This window comes from Mobula birostris, chromosome 32 (assembly GCF_030028105.1).
Source record: "Mobula birostris isolate sMobBir1 chromosome 32, sMobBir1.hap1, whole genome shotgun sequence".
Lineage (NCBI taxonomy): Eukaryota > Metazoa > Chordata > Chondrichthyes > Myliobatiformes > Myliobatidae > Mobula > Mobula birostris.
The window spans coordinates 13,889,515-13,907,387 of NC_092401.1; the positions used below are offsets into that span (position 1 = coordinate 13,889,515).

Sequence of the window (17,873 nt, forward strand, 5' to 3'; positions counted from 1 at the left end):
AATAGCCCTTTAAGAGATCCAGCTTAGTTACAAAGAATGCAGAGCCAATCTGGTCAATATAATTGTCTAGACGAGGAAGAGGATGGAGCCAGGCTTAGTTATAGAGTTTACCTTGCCTAAGTCTGTGCAAAGACATACTGAACTATCTGATTTTGCAACCAAAAGACAAAGGGAACTCCAGGGACGAGCTGGGTTCAGCCATGCCACTTTCCAACGTGTGCCTTACTTCCTTCCACAGAAGCTGGTCCTTAACAGGGTTTGCCCTGTATGGATGTTGCTTAATAAGGGCCACATTACCCACATCAATATCATACTGAAGTACGTTAGCACAGGATGGAATACCAGAGAAGAGGGCCGAATTCCGATCGATTACCTGAATGATGCCAGGGTACTCAGGAAGGTTTAGATACGATAGGTGAGTGTCCAAATCTGCCAGGATTTTGGAATTTGGCAACCTACCCTGAGGAATCTCTTTAGAAACAACACCAACATTTCCCTCACCACCTGCAGTTGGGCCTCAGCTTGACAGAGTGTGTTTCCGGTCATTGTAAGGTTGCAAAAGGTTAACATGGCACAGACGCGTCTTATGTTTACGATCTGGAGTCTTTGCCAAGTAGTCACCCTGACACACTCTACGATCAATCACATACGGCCCACTGTACTGAGCCTGCCAGGCAGAGATAGGCCACGGCAGCAGGACAAGTACTTGGACCCCTGGAGAAAACACTGTGTTTAGTCTTCCTATCATACCAAATTTTCATCTTTTCCTGAGCTGCCTTCAAGCTTTCCCTAGCCAGCTCACGTGCCCTACTAAGCCTAAAGCGGAAGTTAGACACATAATCTAACAGGTTAGTAGGAGAACATTCATCAGCCAGCCATCTCTCTTTCAATAGTTTCAAAGGCCCTCTCACAGTGTGGTAAAACACGAGCTCAGCTGGACTGAAGTTGAGGGATTCCGAAGTCAGCTCCCTTACTGTAAAGAGGAGAAGGGGAATGCCACCTTCACAATCCTTCTCAATCTCCTTGCATGAGGCTCACAGCATTGATGTGAGGGTTTGATGAAATCTTTCAAGCACCCCCTGAGACTCTGGATGTTAAGCAGGTGAGATACAATGCAGGATGGAAGAAGAGGTGAGACCTAAAATTTGGCCCCTGGTCAGACTGGACAACCTTCGGTAAGCCAAATACTGTGAAGAGTTTAGTTAGAGCTTTGCAAATGGTGGAGGTTGCAATTTTACGCAACAGGACAGCCTCAGGAAATCGAGTAGCTGCACACATAATGGTCAGTAAACACTGGTTACCAGACTTGGCACGGGGAAGAGGACCAACACAATCAACTAAGTTTCATTCAAAAAGTTCTCCAATGGCAGGGATGGGATGTAGAGGAGCAACAGAACAGGGATCTTTTGATTAGGTTTACCAACAACCTGACACACTGACCTACAGGATTGTGCTACATCAGGGCTTCACACCAGGCCAGAAGAAATGCCTAAGCACACGGTCTGGAGCTTTCCTAGTGCCTGATTGACCAGCAAGGCAATAATCAGGAGCCAAACACAATATGTCAGGCTGGTAAACATCAGCACTCCGGACAAGCCCCCATTATGTTACAACCTCGGCTCTCAGGAGGTAACTCAAAGGAGTCAGGCCACAACAGGAATTACAAACAAAAGATATTTATTAAATTACATTTAAGGCAAAGGGGAAAAGGGTGATGTGTGGTGTGGTGGTGCTGGCTGCAGAATGGGAGTGGGAGTGACCCTGTTTTTAAGCAGTCCCCGGCAGGTGCTGGCAAAGGAAGGGTAGTTGCAGGTGTCCCAGGGAACTGCAACACAGGATAAAGAGGAAACATGGACCGGGAAATGTACAGGACAAAACACCCAAAAACTTGAAACTGCTCACCCTCTGCATGCATTTAGAAAAAATATGGATTTATAGTGTATAGTGATGAAACCTCTGTTGTTTGCAATATTTAAACACGCTTTTGATGAAAACGTGTGTGGTCCAGTTAGTAAGTTTGCAGATGGCACAAGAATTGGAGGAGTTGTCTACGTTAGAGAAATGACAAATAAAGTTTAATCCAGACAAGTGTGGGGTATTGCATTTTGGGAGGTCAAATGCAAAAGGAAAGTGTACAGTAATAACGGGGCCCCGAGGAACATTGATGTATGGAGAGATCTTGGGGTGCAAGCCCAGAACTCCCTGAAAATAGCAAAATATAGAGTCGTAAAGAAGGAGTATGGTGTGGTTGCCTTCATCGGTCAGGTTGTAGAGTACAAACATCGGGAAGACACATTGCAGCTGTTCCAAAACTTTGGTTAGGCCACTTCTGGAGCACTGTGTGCATTTCTGGTCCCCACATTATAGGAAGGATGTGGAAGATTTGGAGCAGGTGTAGAACAGGTTTACTTGGATGTTGACTAGACTGCAGTGTACTGACTATGAGGTTGGACAACCTTGAATTGTTTTCTCTGGAGCACCGGAGGCTGAGGATGACCTGATAGAAAGTATAGAAAATTGAGTCTTTCTCCCAGGGTGGAAATTTCAAATACCAGCAACGTTGGTTTAAGATGAGAGGGAGAAGTTGAAAGGAGATTTATGAGGCAAGTTTTTTTTAACACAGACAGGAGTAGGTACCTGGAACATGTGGCTAGGTAAGGTAGTGGAACCACAGCAGCAAACATATAGACAGTCACATGAATAGGCAGGGAATGGATGGACGTTCAGGCAGATGGCGTTAGCAGAGGATCAGAATTATTATCATTAACTTGTATGGAGTAATTTTTTGTTTTGCAGCAACAGTACAGTGAAAAGATATAAAATTACTATAAATAACAAAAAAATAAATAAATAATGGAAAAAAGGGAGCACTGAGGTGGGGGTTCAGGGTTCATGGACCATTCAAAAATTTGTAGGTGGAGGGGGAGGATCTGCTCCTAAATTGTTCAGTGTGGGTAACTTCTCCCGGATCATAGTAACGGAAGAGTGCACATTTCAGGTAGTGAGGGTCCTTGATGATTAACGCTGTCATCTTGAAGATGTCCTTGATGTTGGGGTTGGAGTTGGGTTGTGCCTCTGATGGAGCTGACTGAGTCCATGAGTATCTGCAGCCTGTTGTGATCCTATGCTTTACAGACTTCATACCAGGCTGCGATGCAGCCAATTGGAATGCCGTCCACTCTACACCTACACAAACTTGTAAGTCTTTGGTGACATACCAAATTTCCTCAGACTCCTAAGTAGAGCTGCTGCATTCTTCACAATTGCACCAAGTTCAAGGTGAAGTTTATTGCTATCTGACTGTACATATATACAGCCAAATGATACAAAGTTCCTCTGGACCAAGGTGCACCCACAGAACATAAATCACACACAGCACATTCAGCAAAACAAAATTCTACCACAAATAAGTAACAAAATATAATTCAAAGTGCATGTAGTGTGCAGCACAGGTAAGCAGTAAGCAACTGCCATCCTAGTGTCGAGACCTTGGTGGTAGTAAGGTATTTGTTAGTCTCTCAGCCTGGGAGTCCTAGTCCTGATGCTCCTGTATCTCCTTCCAGATGGCAGTCGGTCAAAGAGTCTGTGGGATGGGTGATAGGGATCCTCAACAATTGGGTTCTTGCAACACTACTGAAAAATGTCACAAATAGGGGGGAAGGAGACCCGGCCGTTTTACTGTCCTCTATAGGGTCTTGCAGCTTCCACACCACTCAATCATGCAGCCAGACAGGACACTCTCGACGGTGCTCCTGCAGAAAGTTGTTAGGACTGGGCAGGGAGCCTTGCATGCCTCAATTTCCTCAGAAAGTGCTGACATCACTGTGCCTTCTTGATTAACGAGGAGGTATTGTGGGTCCAGGTTAGATCGATGTGCTGGGGCCAGGATAGAACCTCTAAGATATTGACGTACAGGAACTTGGAGCTTCTTAACCTTACACAGCTGACCCCTGGATGAGGACTGGCATGTGTTCTCCTGACTTCCTCTTCCTGAAGTCCACAATCAGTTCCTCGTTCAAGCTGATATTGAGTGCAAGGTTATGGTTGTGACGCCAATCAACCAGTTAATCTATCTCACTCTTGTACGTCTCCTCTCTATCCAGGATCTTACAACAGGGTGCATTCTGCTAATTCATAGCTGGTGTCTGAGCCATGCTTAGTTTTGCTTGGATTGGCATCATGGTTGGCATAGACACGATGGACCAAAGGGCCTGTTCCTGTACTATACCCTATGCATAACCTTCAACAGAAATGGCCTGTTCCAATACAAAACAGAAATTCAATTACCTGAAAATGTTGAACCTCAAGAGCTGAGATACTGCACATCCTGATGGAGGAGGAGCTGCATTCTTTGGGCTTATTGGACCTCGCAGGAGGCTACAGCAACAGGTCAGAGTGGGAATGGGGTGGTCAATATAGTGCCAAGCAACCGAAAACTTAGGATCAGTCCTGTGGACCAACTGGTGCCCAGTCGGCGTTGGTCCTTACGTGTCAAGGGGGCCACATAGCGAATGTAGGGCACTGGGCTGGGAGAAGTGCACATAGATCACTGTTTCACCCGGAGCGTGTGTTTGGGTGTTCGGATGGTGGGAGTGGACAAGGTAAAAAGGGAGGTGATGCATTTCCCGAGTTGCTTGGGAAAGTGCTGTGAAATTGGAAGTTGGACCAGGGAGTTACAGAGGGAAAAAGCCAGGTGCCTTTACCAATTTCACAGACCTGTATGGTCTTTAACCTGAATTTCTGCTCACCAAAACCTTCCCTTCCCTCCCAGGTATCATCTGCCCCTTTTTGGCTCCCAATCAATATCCAGCCACATGTGGAGTCTCCACATTTGCTTGGAGTCTCAGATGATTTGCCTCTTTTGGGGACATGGTTACTATCCGCCTGTACTTGGGGACCTTCACGATATTTGCCCTTGTTTGTGTGCCCCCAGGGAGGGGCTTCAGACTATCTGTCCTTGTTCAGGACACCTGTCTACTTCCCCATATTTGGGATTTCTGGACAGCTGCTCTAATTTGGCATCCCGGACCGCTCAGGATCCATGGTTATCTGCTCCGAGTTTTAGAGGATCCTGGGATACGGCCCCAGTTTTAGTGATGCTGGGTTTGGGGGTCCCCGTCAATTTGGAGACCAGTGATATTTGAATCTTGGATCAGATTCCTAGTCCCAAAAGTCTCAGAATATTGACTCAGTTTGGGGATTCAAAGTTGAAAGTAAATTTATCATGGAAGTACATACGTAACACCACATATATACAGTCTTGAGATTTAATTTCCCTGAATATTGCCATACTTTAAGGATCCTGGCTTATTGCCTCAGTTCGGGAACTACCCCGGTTATCCGTTCCCAGTTTGAGGAGGGGGTGGTCCAGTGATATCTGTCCCCAGCTTTGAGGGTCCCGGTATATTGCCCGCTTCTGAGGTGACAGTGATATCTGTCACCCGTTTTGGACGTCCTAGGATATTGCCCCAGACTGGGATCCCGGAATGTTTCCATCGTTCCGGGGGTGCCGGGTTATCTGTCCCCAGTTCTGGGGGTCCCGGGACACCCCCCCCCCCTCGGCCCGTACTGGAGCCCCGCCCGCCACCCCTCCAGGCGGGGCGCAGGGAGCTCAGCTTCCGCCTTGCGCGCAGTCGGAGCCCGGGCGGACTGGACGGGACGGACGCGATGTCGGAGGCCGACTGCAGGCGCTGGATCGCCGAGACCATCGAGTGGCTGCGGTCGCGGAAGGCACGGCCGGACCAGGAGCGGATCTGCAAGATGGTGCAGCGGCGGCACGGCGTTTCCCCGACCCGCACCCGGCGCCAGCTCGACCGGCTGCTGCGCTCCCGCGCCGTGCTGCGGGTCCGCTACAAAGGCTCGCACTCCTACCGCAACGCCGTCCCGGGGCAGCTGGAGCCCGCGGAGAGGAGCGGGCGCACGGCCGGGGGCTCGGGCCGGGACAGGAGCTCTGGACAGCGGGGCCCGGCCCGCGACAAGTCCCGGCCCCCGGCCGAGCAGCTCAGCGTGGTGGTGACCCGGGCCCGGCACAAGGAGGTTCTGGAGCAGCAGGTGGCCCGGGCTCGGGGCAGGAAGCCGCCGACTGAGATGGAAGGCGAGGCGGCCGAGAGGAGGCGGCGGCACCCGGTCACTGACAGCGGACCCGAGCGCAAGGCAAGTCTCCCCGGGCGGGGGCGACGAGGTGCCCCGGGGGGTGTGTGTGTGGGAGGGGGAGAGAGGGTGGGGCGAGACTGTTGGCTTCGGCGGGGGTGGGGGGGAGGGGGTTGGGCGGGAAGGCCGGGCGGAGGGGGTGACACTGGGTGCAGGAGTGTGGGTGACTGCATTCCGAAGCTGGGGTTCTCTAGGTGGGAGTGTCTGGGTGCGGGGGTAGGGGGTGGTATAGGTGGGTGGGTGCAGACTGACGCGGGTGAGGGTGGCTGGGTGCCCTTGGAGGGGTAGGGGCTGGATGCTTGGGGCAGGTGGTGGACAGGGAGCCTGGGATGAGGGTCGTCAGATCCCTGATTGGGAGTGATTGAGTGCCTGGGACTTGGGGGAGGTGGGGGTTGTGAGGGAACTGGGAGTTGGGCAGTTAGACATGGACATCTTTATGAGCACTGTGCGCAGGCCGGGCACAAGATAGGGTAGGGGTCATCTTCTTGTGAGCGTGTGGGCACAAGTGCCTTCATCGTGGGTGCTGGCAGCAGTGTGGGTAAGAGTGGGTGCCCTCAGCCTATATGGGGCAGGGATGAGAGTGAGTCGCAGTGTGCATACTGGGGCTGGGGGAAATGTGTGTGGGACTCTTAAGGTGAGAACAGGTGCACCCTGTGAGTGGGTGGCTGGGTATGGGTGCAGGTGCACCTGTCATGGATAACTAAGGACGGGTGCTGTGTGGTGGATGGGTGTGACATCCCTGAACAGGTGTTGCAGAGAACTTGTGCCGGGCATAAATGATTATTGTGGAGAAATGTAGCTGATGGGGGAGAGTGGGAATAAGTGGGTCTCTCTCCAGATAGCAAGTGGTGTGTGGAGGGAGCAGAGTTGTACCCTTGGCTTCCTGCAGAGACTGATGACACACAGTGATAAGTTGTGTCGAGAGGACATGAGGAGATGTAGAGATCTGCAAAGTGAGGAAACTTGAAATAACGTTGGCAGGACAAGTAAACCAGAAATATGTTCCAGGTTAATTTTAAGGAACTTTGCCCTTGCAGAATCACTACACAGAAATTTAGATATGGAATAAAATCCACTCTTGTAGAATTTGTGTGGGGAAAAGAAGTAAATAAATAGAATTTGTTTTTCAACTTGCCTTTTCGACGGGGTTTTTGCAATGTGGAAAAAGGCGATACACCCCCATCCCTCATAATGTGTATCGCAATGGTGAGAGGTTGCAGAACTCCCAGGCGTTGTGGCTGACTCGCAAAAGGCTGATGTGTGCATAGAGCAGGTAATGAGGAAATCTACTAACGTTGCCGCATATTGCTGGGGAGTAAGTTTCTAAAGAACATGAGTGGTTACGAAAGGAGCTGGTGAGACCACATCTGGAGGGCATTGTTGTGGTCCAGGGAGGACAGTAATGGATTGGTAGCAGTTAAGAGAGCTGTCAGCTGAAAAAGAGTGAGTGTGTTTGTGTTCATGACTCCCATCATTAATGACATTGATGCTTCACTCAGTTGAGTTCAGTGCCTTTTATTCACACTCAGAAAGGGAGAATAAAACTACACCTGTGCGAATCCCTGTAGCATCTGGTGACCCTGTATTCTCTGTCTCGGAGGCCGACTTCTCAGAAATCTTATAAGAGGGTGAATCCTCGCACGGCAGTCAGGCCATGACGGTGTGCTGCTAGGGCACTGAAAACCTGTGCCAAGCAACTTGTGGAAGTGTTCAGGAACATCTTCAACGTCTCACTGCTGCAGTCAGAGGTTCTCACCTGCTTCAAGAGGGCCACAATCATACCGGTGATCGAGAAGAGCAGGGCTGAGTTGCCTTAATGACTATCACCCAGTGGTACTCTCATCTACTGTGATGAAGTGCTTTGAGAGCTTGGTCATGGCCACAATCAACTTTAGCCTAAACAAGGACCTGGACCCTCTGCAATTTTCCTATCGTCACAGTAGGACTACAGTGGATGCAATTTCCATTGACTCTCCAGTCAGCCTTGGAACGCCTGGACAATGGCAATACATAGTCATAGTCGTACTTTATTGATCCCGAGGGAAATTGGGTTTCGTTACAGTTGCACCAACCAAGAATAGAGTATAAATATAGCAATATAAAACCATAAATAATTAAATAATAATATGTAAATTATGCCAGAAAATAAGTCCAGGACCAGCCTATTAGCTCAGGGTGTCTTGACCCTCCAAGGGAGGAGTTGTAAAGTTTGATGGCCACTGGCAGGAATGACTTCCTATGACGCTCAGTGTTGCGTCTCGGTGGAATGAGTCTCCAGCTGAATGTACTCCTGTGCCCAACCAGTCCATTATGTAGTGGATGGGAGACATTGTCCAAGATGGCATGCAACTTGGACAGCATCCTCTTTTCAGACACCACCGTCAAAGAGTCCAGTTCCATCCCCACAACAGCACTGGCCTTACGAATGAGTTTGTTGATTCTGTTGGTGTCTGCTACCCTCAGCCTGCTGCCCCAGCACACAACAGCAAACATGATAGCACTGGCCACCACAGACTCGTAGAACATCCTCAGTATCATCCAGCAGATGTTAAAGGACCTCAGTCTCCTCAGGAAATAGGGACGGCTCTGACCCTTCTTGTAGACAGCCTCAGTGTTCTTTGACCAGTCCAGTTTATTGTCAATTCGTATCGCCAGGTATTTGTAATCCTCCACCATGTCCACACTGATCCCCTGGATGGATACATACGTCAGGCTGCTGTTTATTGATCGCAGCTCAGTATTAAACACCATCATACCCTCAGTACTAATCAACAAGCTCCAAAACCTGGGCCTCTGTGCAACTGGATCCTTGACTTTCTCATCGGGAGACCATAGTCAGTGCAGAGCAGAAATAACACCAACTCCTTACTGGCAATCAATGCAGGCACATCTTAGCCCACGGCTCTGCTCTCTCTACACCCGTGATTGTGTGATAGGCACAGCTCAAAGGCCATCTATGAATCTGCTGATGACACAACTGTTATCGGCAGAACCTCAGATGGTGATGAGGCATACAGGAGTGAGACTGATCAGCTGGTTGAGTGGTGGTGCAAAATGAATCTTACATTCATCGTCAGTAAGACCAAGAAATTGATTGTGACTTCAGGAAGGGGAAGTCAAGGAAATACACACCCGTCCTCATCCAGGGATCAGCAGTGGAAAGGGTGAGCAGTTTCAAGTTCCTGTGTGTCAACATCTTTGAAAATCTATCATGGACCCAACTTATTCAGTTACAAAGGAGCCATGACAGTGGCTATATTTTATTAGGAGTTTCAGGAGACTACATATGTCACTAAAAACACTTAACGAATTTATACAGACGTACCAAGCAGGGCATCACTGTGTGGTCTGGAGGGGCCACTACACATGATCGGAAAAAGCTGCAGAAAGTTGCAAACTCAGCCATCTTCATCATCGACACTAGCGTCTCCAGCGTTGAGTACACCTTCAAAAAGCGATGCCTCAAAAAGGTGGCATCATTAAGGGGACCCCCATCACCCAGGACATTCTATCTTCTCATTGCTACCATCAAGGAGAATGCAGAGGCGCCTGAGAACACTCGGTGTCCTTGTTACAACTTCCCCTCCACCATCAGGTTTCTGAATGGACAATGAACGCATATACACTACATCACTATTTTCTCTCTTTTTGCACTACGTATTTATTTCAAATATTTCTTATTGTAATTTGCCTTTTTTAAATTAACTATGGCATTGTACTATTGCCGCAAAAAAAATGTTGTGACCTATGCCAGTGATGTTAAACCTGATTCTAAGTGTGTGTGTGTGTGTGTGTGTGTGTGGGGGGGGGGGGGAGGGGGCGGGCGCGCGCACAGCAGTGAGTTAGCTCTGTGTGTGTTTGTGTACAGGACCAAGTGTGCCAGAGTGTGTCCTGTGCGTGTATGTTTTTGTGTGTGTCCTGATGTATCTATGTTCAGGAATGAGTGCACAGGAGTGAGTGCCCTTTATACTTTATAGTCGCCGAACAATTGATACTAGAACGTACAATCATCACAGTGATATTTGATTCTGCGCTTCCCGCTCCCTGGATCACAAATCGATAGTAAGTATTAAAAAATTTAAATTATAAATCATAAATAGAAAATAGAAAAATGGGAAGTAAGGTAGCACAAAAAAACCGAGAGGCAGGTCCGGATATTTGGAGGGTACAGCCCAGATCCGGGTCAGGATCCGTTCAGCAGTCTTATCACAGTTGGAAAGAAGCTGTTCTCAAATCTGGCCATACCAGTCTTCAGGCTCCCGAGCCCTGTGTGTATGTGCATTTGTGTGCAGCAGTGAGCATGTCCTGTGTGTGTGCAAGTGTGAGTGTGATCTGTGTGTATGCAGGAGTGTGATCTGTGTGTATGTGTGCGCGTCTGCCTAAGTAGTGAGTTGATTCATATGGATAGACACTTTATTGTTGCCAAAGGAAATTGCAGTGTCACAGTAGCAGTACAAGTGCACAAATATACACATATTAGAAGAGAAGTAAGAAAAAAGATTTAAAAATATGTACAAGATTGAGGACTCAAAGATGACAAGATTTCCAAGTTCACAGTGATATGACTGTGACCTCATTTGGAATACTGTGTGTAGTTTTGGGCCCCCTATCTTAGAAAGGATATACTGATGTTGGAGAGAGTTCAGAGAAGATTTACGAGGGTGATTCCTGGAATGCAGGGGCTAACGTATGAGGAGCGTCTGTCGGCTCTTGGATTGTATTTATTAGAGTATAGAAGAATGAGAGGGGATCTCATAGAAACGTTTCGAATGTTGAAAGGGTTGGACAGAGTAGATGTGGAAAGGTTGTTTCCCTTGGTGGATGAGTCCAGGACAAGAGGCCACAGTCTTAGAATTAGAGGGTACCCAGTTAAAACAGAGATGAGGAGAAATTTTTTTAGCCAGAGGGTCGTGGATTTGTGGAATTCGTTGCCACGTACAGCTGTGGAGGCCCGATCATTGAGGGTGTTTAAGGAGGAGATTGACAGGTATCTAATTAGTCAGGGTATCAAGGGATATGGGGAAAAAGCCGGAAATTGGAACTAGATGGGTGAATAGTTTAGCTCATGGGGGAGCTGCAGAGCAGACTCGATGGGCGGAATGGCCTACTTCTGCTCCTTTGTCTTGTGATCTTGTGATGACGGTATTGCAAGAATTACCGTAATACTATACAGTCATGGCTGCACAATAATACTGTCCAGATAAGAAGTGATAGTAGTATTGCACAGGGCGTCTGCGGTAGCAGGGTGTGATAAACAGAGTTTGACAGAGCTCTGGTAAACAGACGTTTATAACAGTTTAACAGGAGGGGGTCATCACTTCCCCGGCTGTAGGTTGACTCATTATAGAGCCTAATGGCCGAGGGTAAGAATGACCTCATATAGCGCTCTTTGGAGCTGCACAGTTGTCTTAGTCTGTTTCTAAAAGTGCTCCTCTGTTCAGCCAAGGTGGCATGTAGAGATTGAGAAACATTGTCCAGAATTGCCAGGATTTTCTGGAGGTTCCTTTGTTCTACCACAGCCTCAGTGTGTCCACTTTGACTGCTATAACAGAGCCAGCCTTTCTAATCAGCGTAATGAGGCTGTTGGTCGTGTCGATGCCATTGCCCCAGCACAACGCCGCATTGAAGATTGTACTGGCGACAACGGACTGGTAGGACGTGTGAAGGAGAAGCCTGCGTACTCCAAAGGACCTCAGTGTTGGTGCTCCACTCAAGTCTGTCATCCAGGTGCATCCCCTTGTACTTGTAGGTCCTCACCACATCCGTGTCCTCACCGTCAATAGTAACAGTGAGCAGCACAGACTTAATCTTCCTAAAGTCCATCACCATCTCCTTTGTCTTCCTGATGTTAAGCTGAAAATGATTCAGCTTGCACCATTTGACAAAGTCCTCCACCAGGGCCCTGTATTCATCCTCCTGTCCTTCCGTATACACCCAACAATTGCTGAGTTATCAGAGAATATCTGTAGACAACGTCACTCAGTGTTGTATCGAAAGTCCGAGGTATATGTGTGTTCAGGAGTGAGTGGCTTCATGTACGTGCAAGTGAGTTGCCACATGGGCGCAAGCGAGTAGCCTCGTGCATGCGTGTGCAGCTGTGAGTTTGCACTCACGTGTGCAGGAGAGAGTGATCCCATGTGTATGTGTGTTTGTGCAGGAGTGATGGTGCCTTGTGTGTATATGCATAGGAATCACTGTGCTACATGTGTGTGCATGAGTGAGTTGTGTTATGTGTGTGTGTCTTTGCAGGAGAGAATTGCCATGTATGTGTGTGTATGTATGCAGTTTTGTAAAGAGGAATGGTCTCAAATTCCCCCTAGTTGTGAAAATAAGATCTTCACATAACTCCTAAAACTAGAGAAAGACAACCCAATTAAATAAACAACACAAAAAAATTATACTTGTTGGTTTATTTATTGAGAAAAATGATCCAATATTACAAATATTTGTAGAAAAAAATCTGTGAACCTCTGGGGTAATGCCTTCTACAAAAACTATTTGGAGTCAGGTGTTCCAACGAATGAGATGAGATTGGAGGTGTGGGTTGTAGAAGTCCCTTGCCCTATTAAAACACACACAAAGTTAGTTTACTGGCACAGCCTGCTCTTCTCAAGAAAGATACATTTATATGCACCATGCCTCGATCAAAACAACTTTCAGAAGACCTTAGAAGAATTGTAGAGATGCATGATGCTGGAAAAGGTTACAAAACCATTTCTGAAGACCTTAGTGTGCATCAGTCCACAGTGTGAAAAATTGTCTACAAATGGGGAAACTCAGTACTATTGCTACTCTCCCTAGGAGTGGGCATCCTGCAAAGATCGCACCAACAGCACAATGTGTAATGCTGAAGGAGGTGAAAAACAACCCAAGGGTAACAGCAAAAGACCTGCAGAAATCTGTAGAACTTGCTAACGTCTCTGTTCATGTGTCTACTGTAAGGAAAACACTGAACAAGAAAGGTGTTTGTGGAAGGACACCGTGGAGAAAACCACTGCTCTCCAAAAAAAAATCATTGCTGCACGTCTCACGTTTGCAAAAGACCACCTGGATGTTCTGCAACACTTCTGGGACAGAGTTCTGTGGACAGATGAGACAAAAGTTGAATTTTTTGGCAGAAATACACACCACCATGTTTGCAGGAAAAGCGGGCGCTGCATATCAATGCCAAAACCTCATCAACTGGGAAGCATGGTGCAAAGGAGCATCATGGTTTGGGGCTGCTTTGCTGCCTCGGCCTGAACTGTTTGCAATTGTTGAGGAAACAATGAGTTCAACATTGTATCAAGACATTTTACAGGAGAATGTCAGGGTAGCAGTCTGCCACCTGAACCTTAATAGAAATTGGATAATGCAACGAAACACAAGTGTAAACCAACAACAGAATGTTTTAAAAAGAGGAAAGTTCGTGTATTGGAATGGCCGAGTCAAAGTCCTGGCCTTAATCCTTTAGAAATGTTGTGGAAGGACCTGAAGCAAGCAGCTCACACCAGGCAGCCCACCACCAGCCCAGAGCTGAAGCAGTTTTGTAAGGAGGAATGGCCGCAAATTCATCCTAGTTGATGTGCAGGACTGATCAACACTTACTGGAAGCATTTGATTGAAACTTTTGCTGTACAAGGGGGTCATACCAGTTACTGAAAGCAAAGCATCACATACATTTTCCCAATAAATACATGCAATATTGGATCATTTTGTTCAATAAGTAGATGAACAAGTACAATGTTTATTGTGTTGTTTACTTAATTGGGTTCTCTTTATCTAGTTTTAGGATGCGTGAAGACCTGATCACATTTATGCAGAAATAGAGAAAATGCTACAGGGTTCACAAACTCACTAGCACCACTATATATGTGTCTGTGTGCAAAACTAAGTGTGCCTAGTGTGTGCAGGTACATGTGTGTCCCGTGAGTGTGCACTGTGTGTATAGGAGTGAGTGTTCCTTTGTTAGTGTCTGTGTGCAGGACTGTATGAGTGAGTGTGCCCTATGTGTCATGTACACACAGAAACGAGTGTGCTCCGTGTGTGTACAGGAGTAAGTGTGCCCTGTGTGTGTGTGTGTGCAGAATTGTTTGTTTTGTGTGTGCATACGCATGCAAGAGTGAGTGTCAGCCTCGTGTGTATGTGCAGGAGTAAGAGTGCCCTCTGTGTGTGTCTGCAGGTGTGAATGTGCCCCATCTGTGTGTAGGAGTGAGTCTGCCCTGTGTGAACGTGTGTGTGTGTGTGTGTGCGCGCGCGCGCAGGAGGGTGCCCTGTGTGTCTGTATATAGGAGTGAGCACGCAGGAAGGAATGGCCCTCGTGCACTGAGCAGGAGGGAGCCGCTCGCTCCAGGTGTACCTGGTGTGGGCGCAGCTGAGTATGAGTCAGAGTGGCCAGCGTGAGTGTGAGCAGTTGTGGACGTGGGTGGGAGTGAGCGCTGCCCCCTCACCCACTGGTTCTGGATGTGCCGGGCTCAGGTCTGATGGTTTACAACAGGCAATTACTATCGATTGTGCCTGAGTGATGGTTTGTGACGAGCTCTGCCCACTGGTTTTTATTGGTAACTCCCTGAGTCCTGGTTGTCGATGAACTTTGCTTGATCAGTTTTTATTGTAGTGCTGTTGGTGATATTTAGTGTAGATTTGTCGCTAGCTCTCTGTCAGGTTGGTGTAATTAATGGTTGGTCTGGGACCCTGTCATCTGCACCATCTGTTTACTGCTCAGTTTTGGGCTGAGACCAATATACCTAAACGGTGAATAATATTAAACAAGTCCACTGTAGACTGTTTTATTAATAGTGACTGTGATGATGAGTTATTGTCAAGCTATCGTTAATAATTAGCGTGGAATTGTTTCTAACACTGGTCCCTGTCCTGCCCTCAGTTGCCACCAGATGGTCTCTATAAATTGGTGTCTAAGTTGGTTAACTAATCGGTGCCTGACTGCAGCGAGCCTTGCATTGAACTTAGGGTTAGGGAAACACCAATGCCCTTGAACGAAAAATCCTACAAGAAGTTGTAGACGCAGCCCAGTCCACCACGGGTAAAGCCCTCCCCACCATTGAGCACATCTACACGGAGCGCCGTTGCAGGGACGCAGCGTCCATCATTGGGGCTCCCACTGCCCAGTCCATGCTCTCTTCTCAGTGCTGCCATCAGGAAGAAGGTACAGGAGCCTCAGGACTCACACCACCAGGTTCAGGGACAGTTACTACCCCTCAACCATCAGACTCGAACCAGAGGAAATAACCTCACTGGCCCCATCACTGAGCTGTTCCCACAGCCTATGGACTCACTTTCAAGGACTCTTCATCTCATACTCTTGATGTTTATTGCTTATTTATTTATTATTATTCTTTTTGAATTTTCAGTTTGTTGTCTTTTGCACATTGGTTGTTTGTCCTGTTGCGGGCGGTCTTTCATTGATACTATTGTGTTTCCAGTAGTTACTGTGAATGCCCACATGAAAGTGAAGCTCGGGGTTGTATGGTGACATACATGTACTTTGATAATAAATTCACTTTGAATTTTGAACTGTCCTCACTGGTTAATCTCAGCTCATTGTCTTGGTGTTCACTTATTAATCGTTAGTTGTGCCTTGGCTGCTGATACAGTGTGGACCTGTTTATTATGGGTGAGTTATGGTGCAGCAAGTCTAACAAGCTGTAAGTGCCTTTGGATCTATTAAAAGGCATCCGTTAGTCTTGCAAGACCATGGATCCGCGCCTGGAAAGTCTTCACTCTCCAGGGCGCAGGCCTGGGCAAGGTTGTATGGAAGACCAGCAGTTGCCCATGCTGCAAGTCTCCCCTCTCCATGACACCAATATTGTCCAAGGGAAGGGCATTAGGACCCATACAGCTTGGCACCAGTGTCGTCGCAGAGTAATGTGTGATTAAGTGCCTCGCTCAAGGACACAACACGTTCCCTCGTCTGGGTTCGAACTCACGACCTTCAGGTCGCTAGTCCAATGCCTTAACCACTTGGATCTATAAAGAATGGTTAGTATCAGGTCTTGGCCTGCGAACACTATTTAGTATCGGTGTGTATGTCATGGTTAGAATTGCAGTGTATCCCACTAATGGTTAGTATCAGATTGCATTCACCTGATTTTAACCAAGAAACTAATTAACATCCCGCTAGCAGAAGTTAGGGTGAGGCTGTTTTGCCGACTGCCACGACTGGTCCGCTGGTTGGGAGAAGTTGAAGGAAGTAGTACTTTCTACTAGACTGTACCTGATCAGTGGCCGTTGTTGGGCTTCATCGGACTGTTATTTATTGTCAGACTATATCTACTAGTTAGTTGGATTGTATTAGAATCAGGTTTATTAGCACCAGCATGTGTCATGAAATTTGTTAGCTTAGCAGCAGCAGTTCAATGCAATACAGAATGTAGAAGAGTGAAAGTAAAAACAAATAAGTAAATCAGTTACAATTTATGTATATTGAATAGATTAAAAATCGTGCAAAATCAGAAATAATATATATTTTAAAAAGTGAGGTAGCGTTCATGGGTTCAATGTCCATTTAGGAATCGGATGGCAGAGGGGAAGAAGCTGTTCCTGAATCGCTGACTGTGTGCCTTCAGGCTTCTGTACCTCCTACCTGATGGTAACAGTGAGAAAAGGGCATGCCCTGGGTGCTGGAGATCCTTAATAATGGACGCTGCCTTTCTGAGACACTGCTCCTTGAAGATGTTCTGGGTACTTTGTAGGCTAGTACCCAAGATGGAGCTGACTAAATTTACAACCTTCTGCAGCTTCTTTCGGTCCTGTGCTGTAGCTCCCCCCCCCCCCACATACCAGACAGTGATGCAGCCTGTCAGAATGCTCTCACTCTCCACGGTACATCTATAGAAGCTTTTGAATGTTTTTGTTGACATACCAAATCTCTTCAAACTGCTAATGAAGTATAGTTGCTGTCTTGCCTTCTTTATAGCTGCGTTGATATGTTGGGACCAGGTTAGGTCCTCGGAGATCTTGACACCCAGGAACTTGAAACTGCTCACTCTCTCCACTTCTAATCCTTCTATGAGGATTGGTACGTATTCCTTCCTCTTACCCTTCCTGAAGTCCACAATCAGCTCTCTAGTCTTACTGACGTTGAGTGCAAGGTTGTTGCAGTGGCACCATTCGACTAATTGGCATATCTTGTTTCTGTACACCCTCTTGTCACCATCTGAGATTCTACCAACAATGGTTGTATCCTCAGCAAATTTACAGATGTTATTTGAGCTATGCCTAGCCACACAGTCATGGGTATAGAGAGAGTAGAGCAGTGGGCTAAGCACATACCCCTGAGATGCACCAGTGTTGATCGTCAGCGAGGAGGATATGTTATCACCAATCCGCACAGACTGTGCTCTTCCAGTTAGGAAGTCAAGGATCCAAATGCAGAGGGAGATACAGAGGCCCAGGTTCTGTAACCTCTCTAACTTCTGTAACTTTCTGTAACTGATTGTGGGATTGATAGTGTTAAGTGCTGAGCTATAGTCGAAGAACAGCATCCTGACATAGGTGTTTGTATTGTCCAGGTGGTCTAAGGCCGTGTGAAGAACCATTGAGATTGCATCTGCCATTGACCTATTGTGGTGATGGGCAAATTGCAGTAGGTTGCTGAGGCAGGAGTTTAGTCTAGACATGACCAACCTCCCAAAGCATTTCATCACTGTAGATGTGAGTACTACCTGGCGATAGTCATTAAGGCAGCTCACATTATGCTTATTGAGCACTGGTATAATCGTTGC

General features: G+C 47.3%; 1 protein-coding gene across 2 annotated transcripts in view; it reads left to right on the forward strand.

The window, feature by feature from the left end:
* The first annotated feature begins 5,606 nt into the window (after positions 1-5,606).
* Positions 5,607-17,873, forward strand: part of LOC140191110 (sterile alpha motif domain-containing protein 1-like) — a 90,357-nt gene continuing 78,090 nt past the window's right edge. The window contains exon 1 of one of the 2 annotated variants that reach the window (XM_072248213.1): positions 5,607-6,153. In XM_072248213.1, the coding sequence (XP_072104314.1) occupies positions 5,668-6,153 (486 nt within the window). In that variant the 5' untranslated portion in view covers positions 5,607-5,667. The remainder of the gene's footprint in view (positions 6,154-17,873) is intronic. The other variant, XM_072248212.1, reaches the window with a different exon arrangement.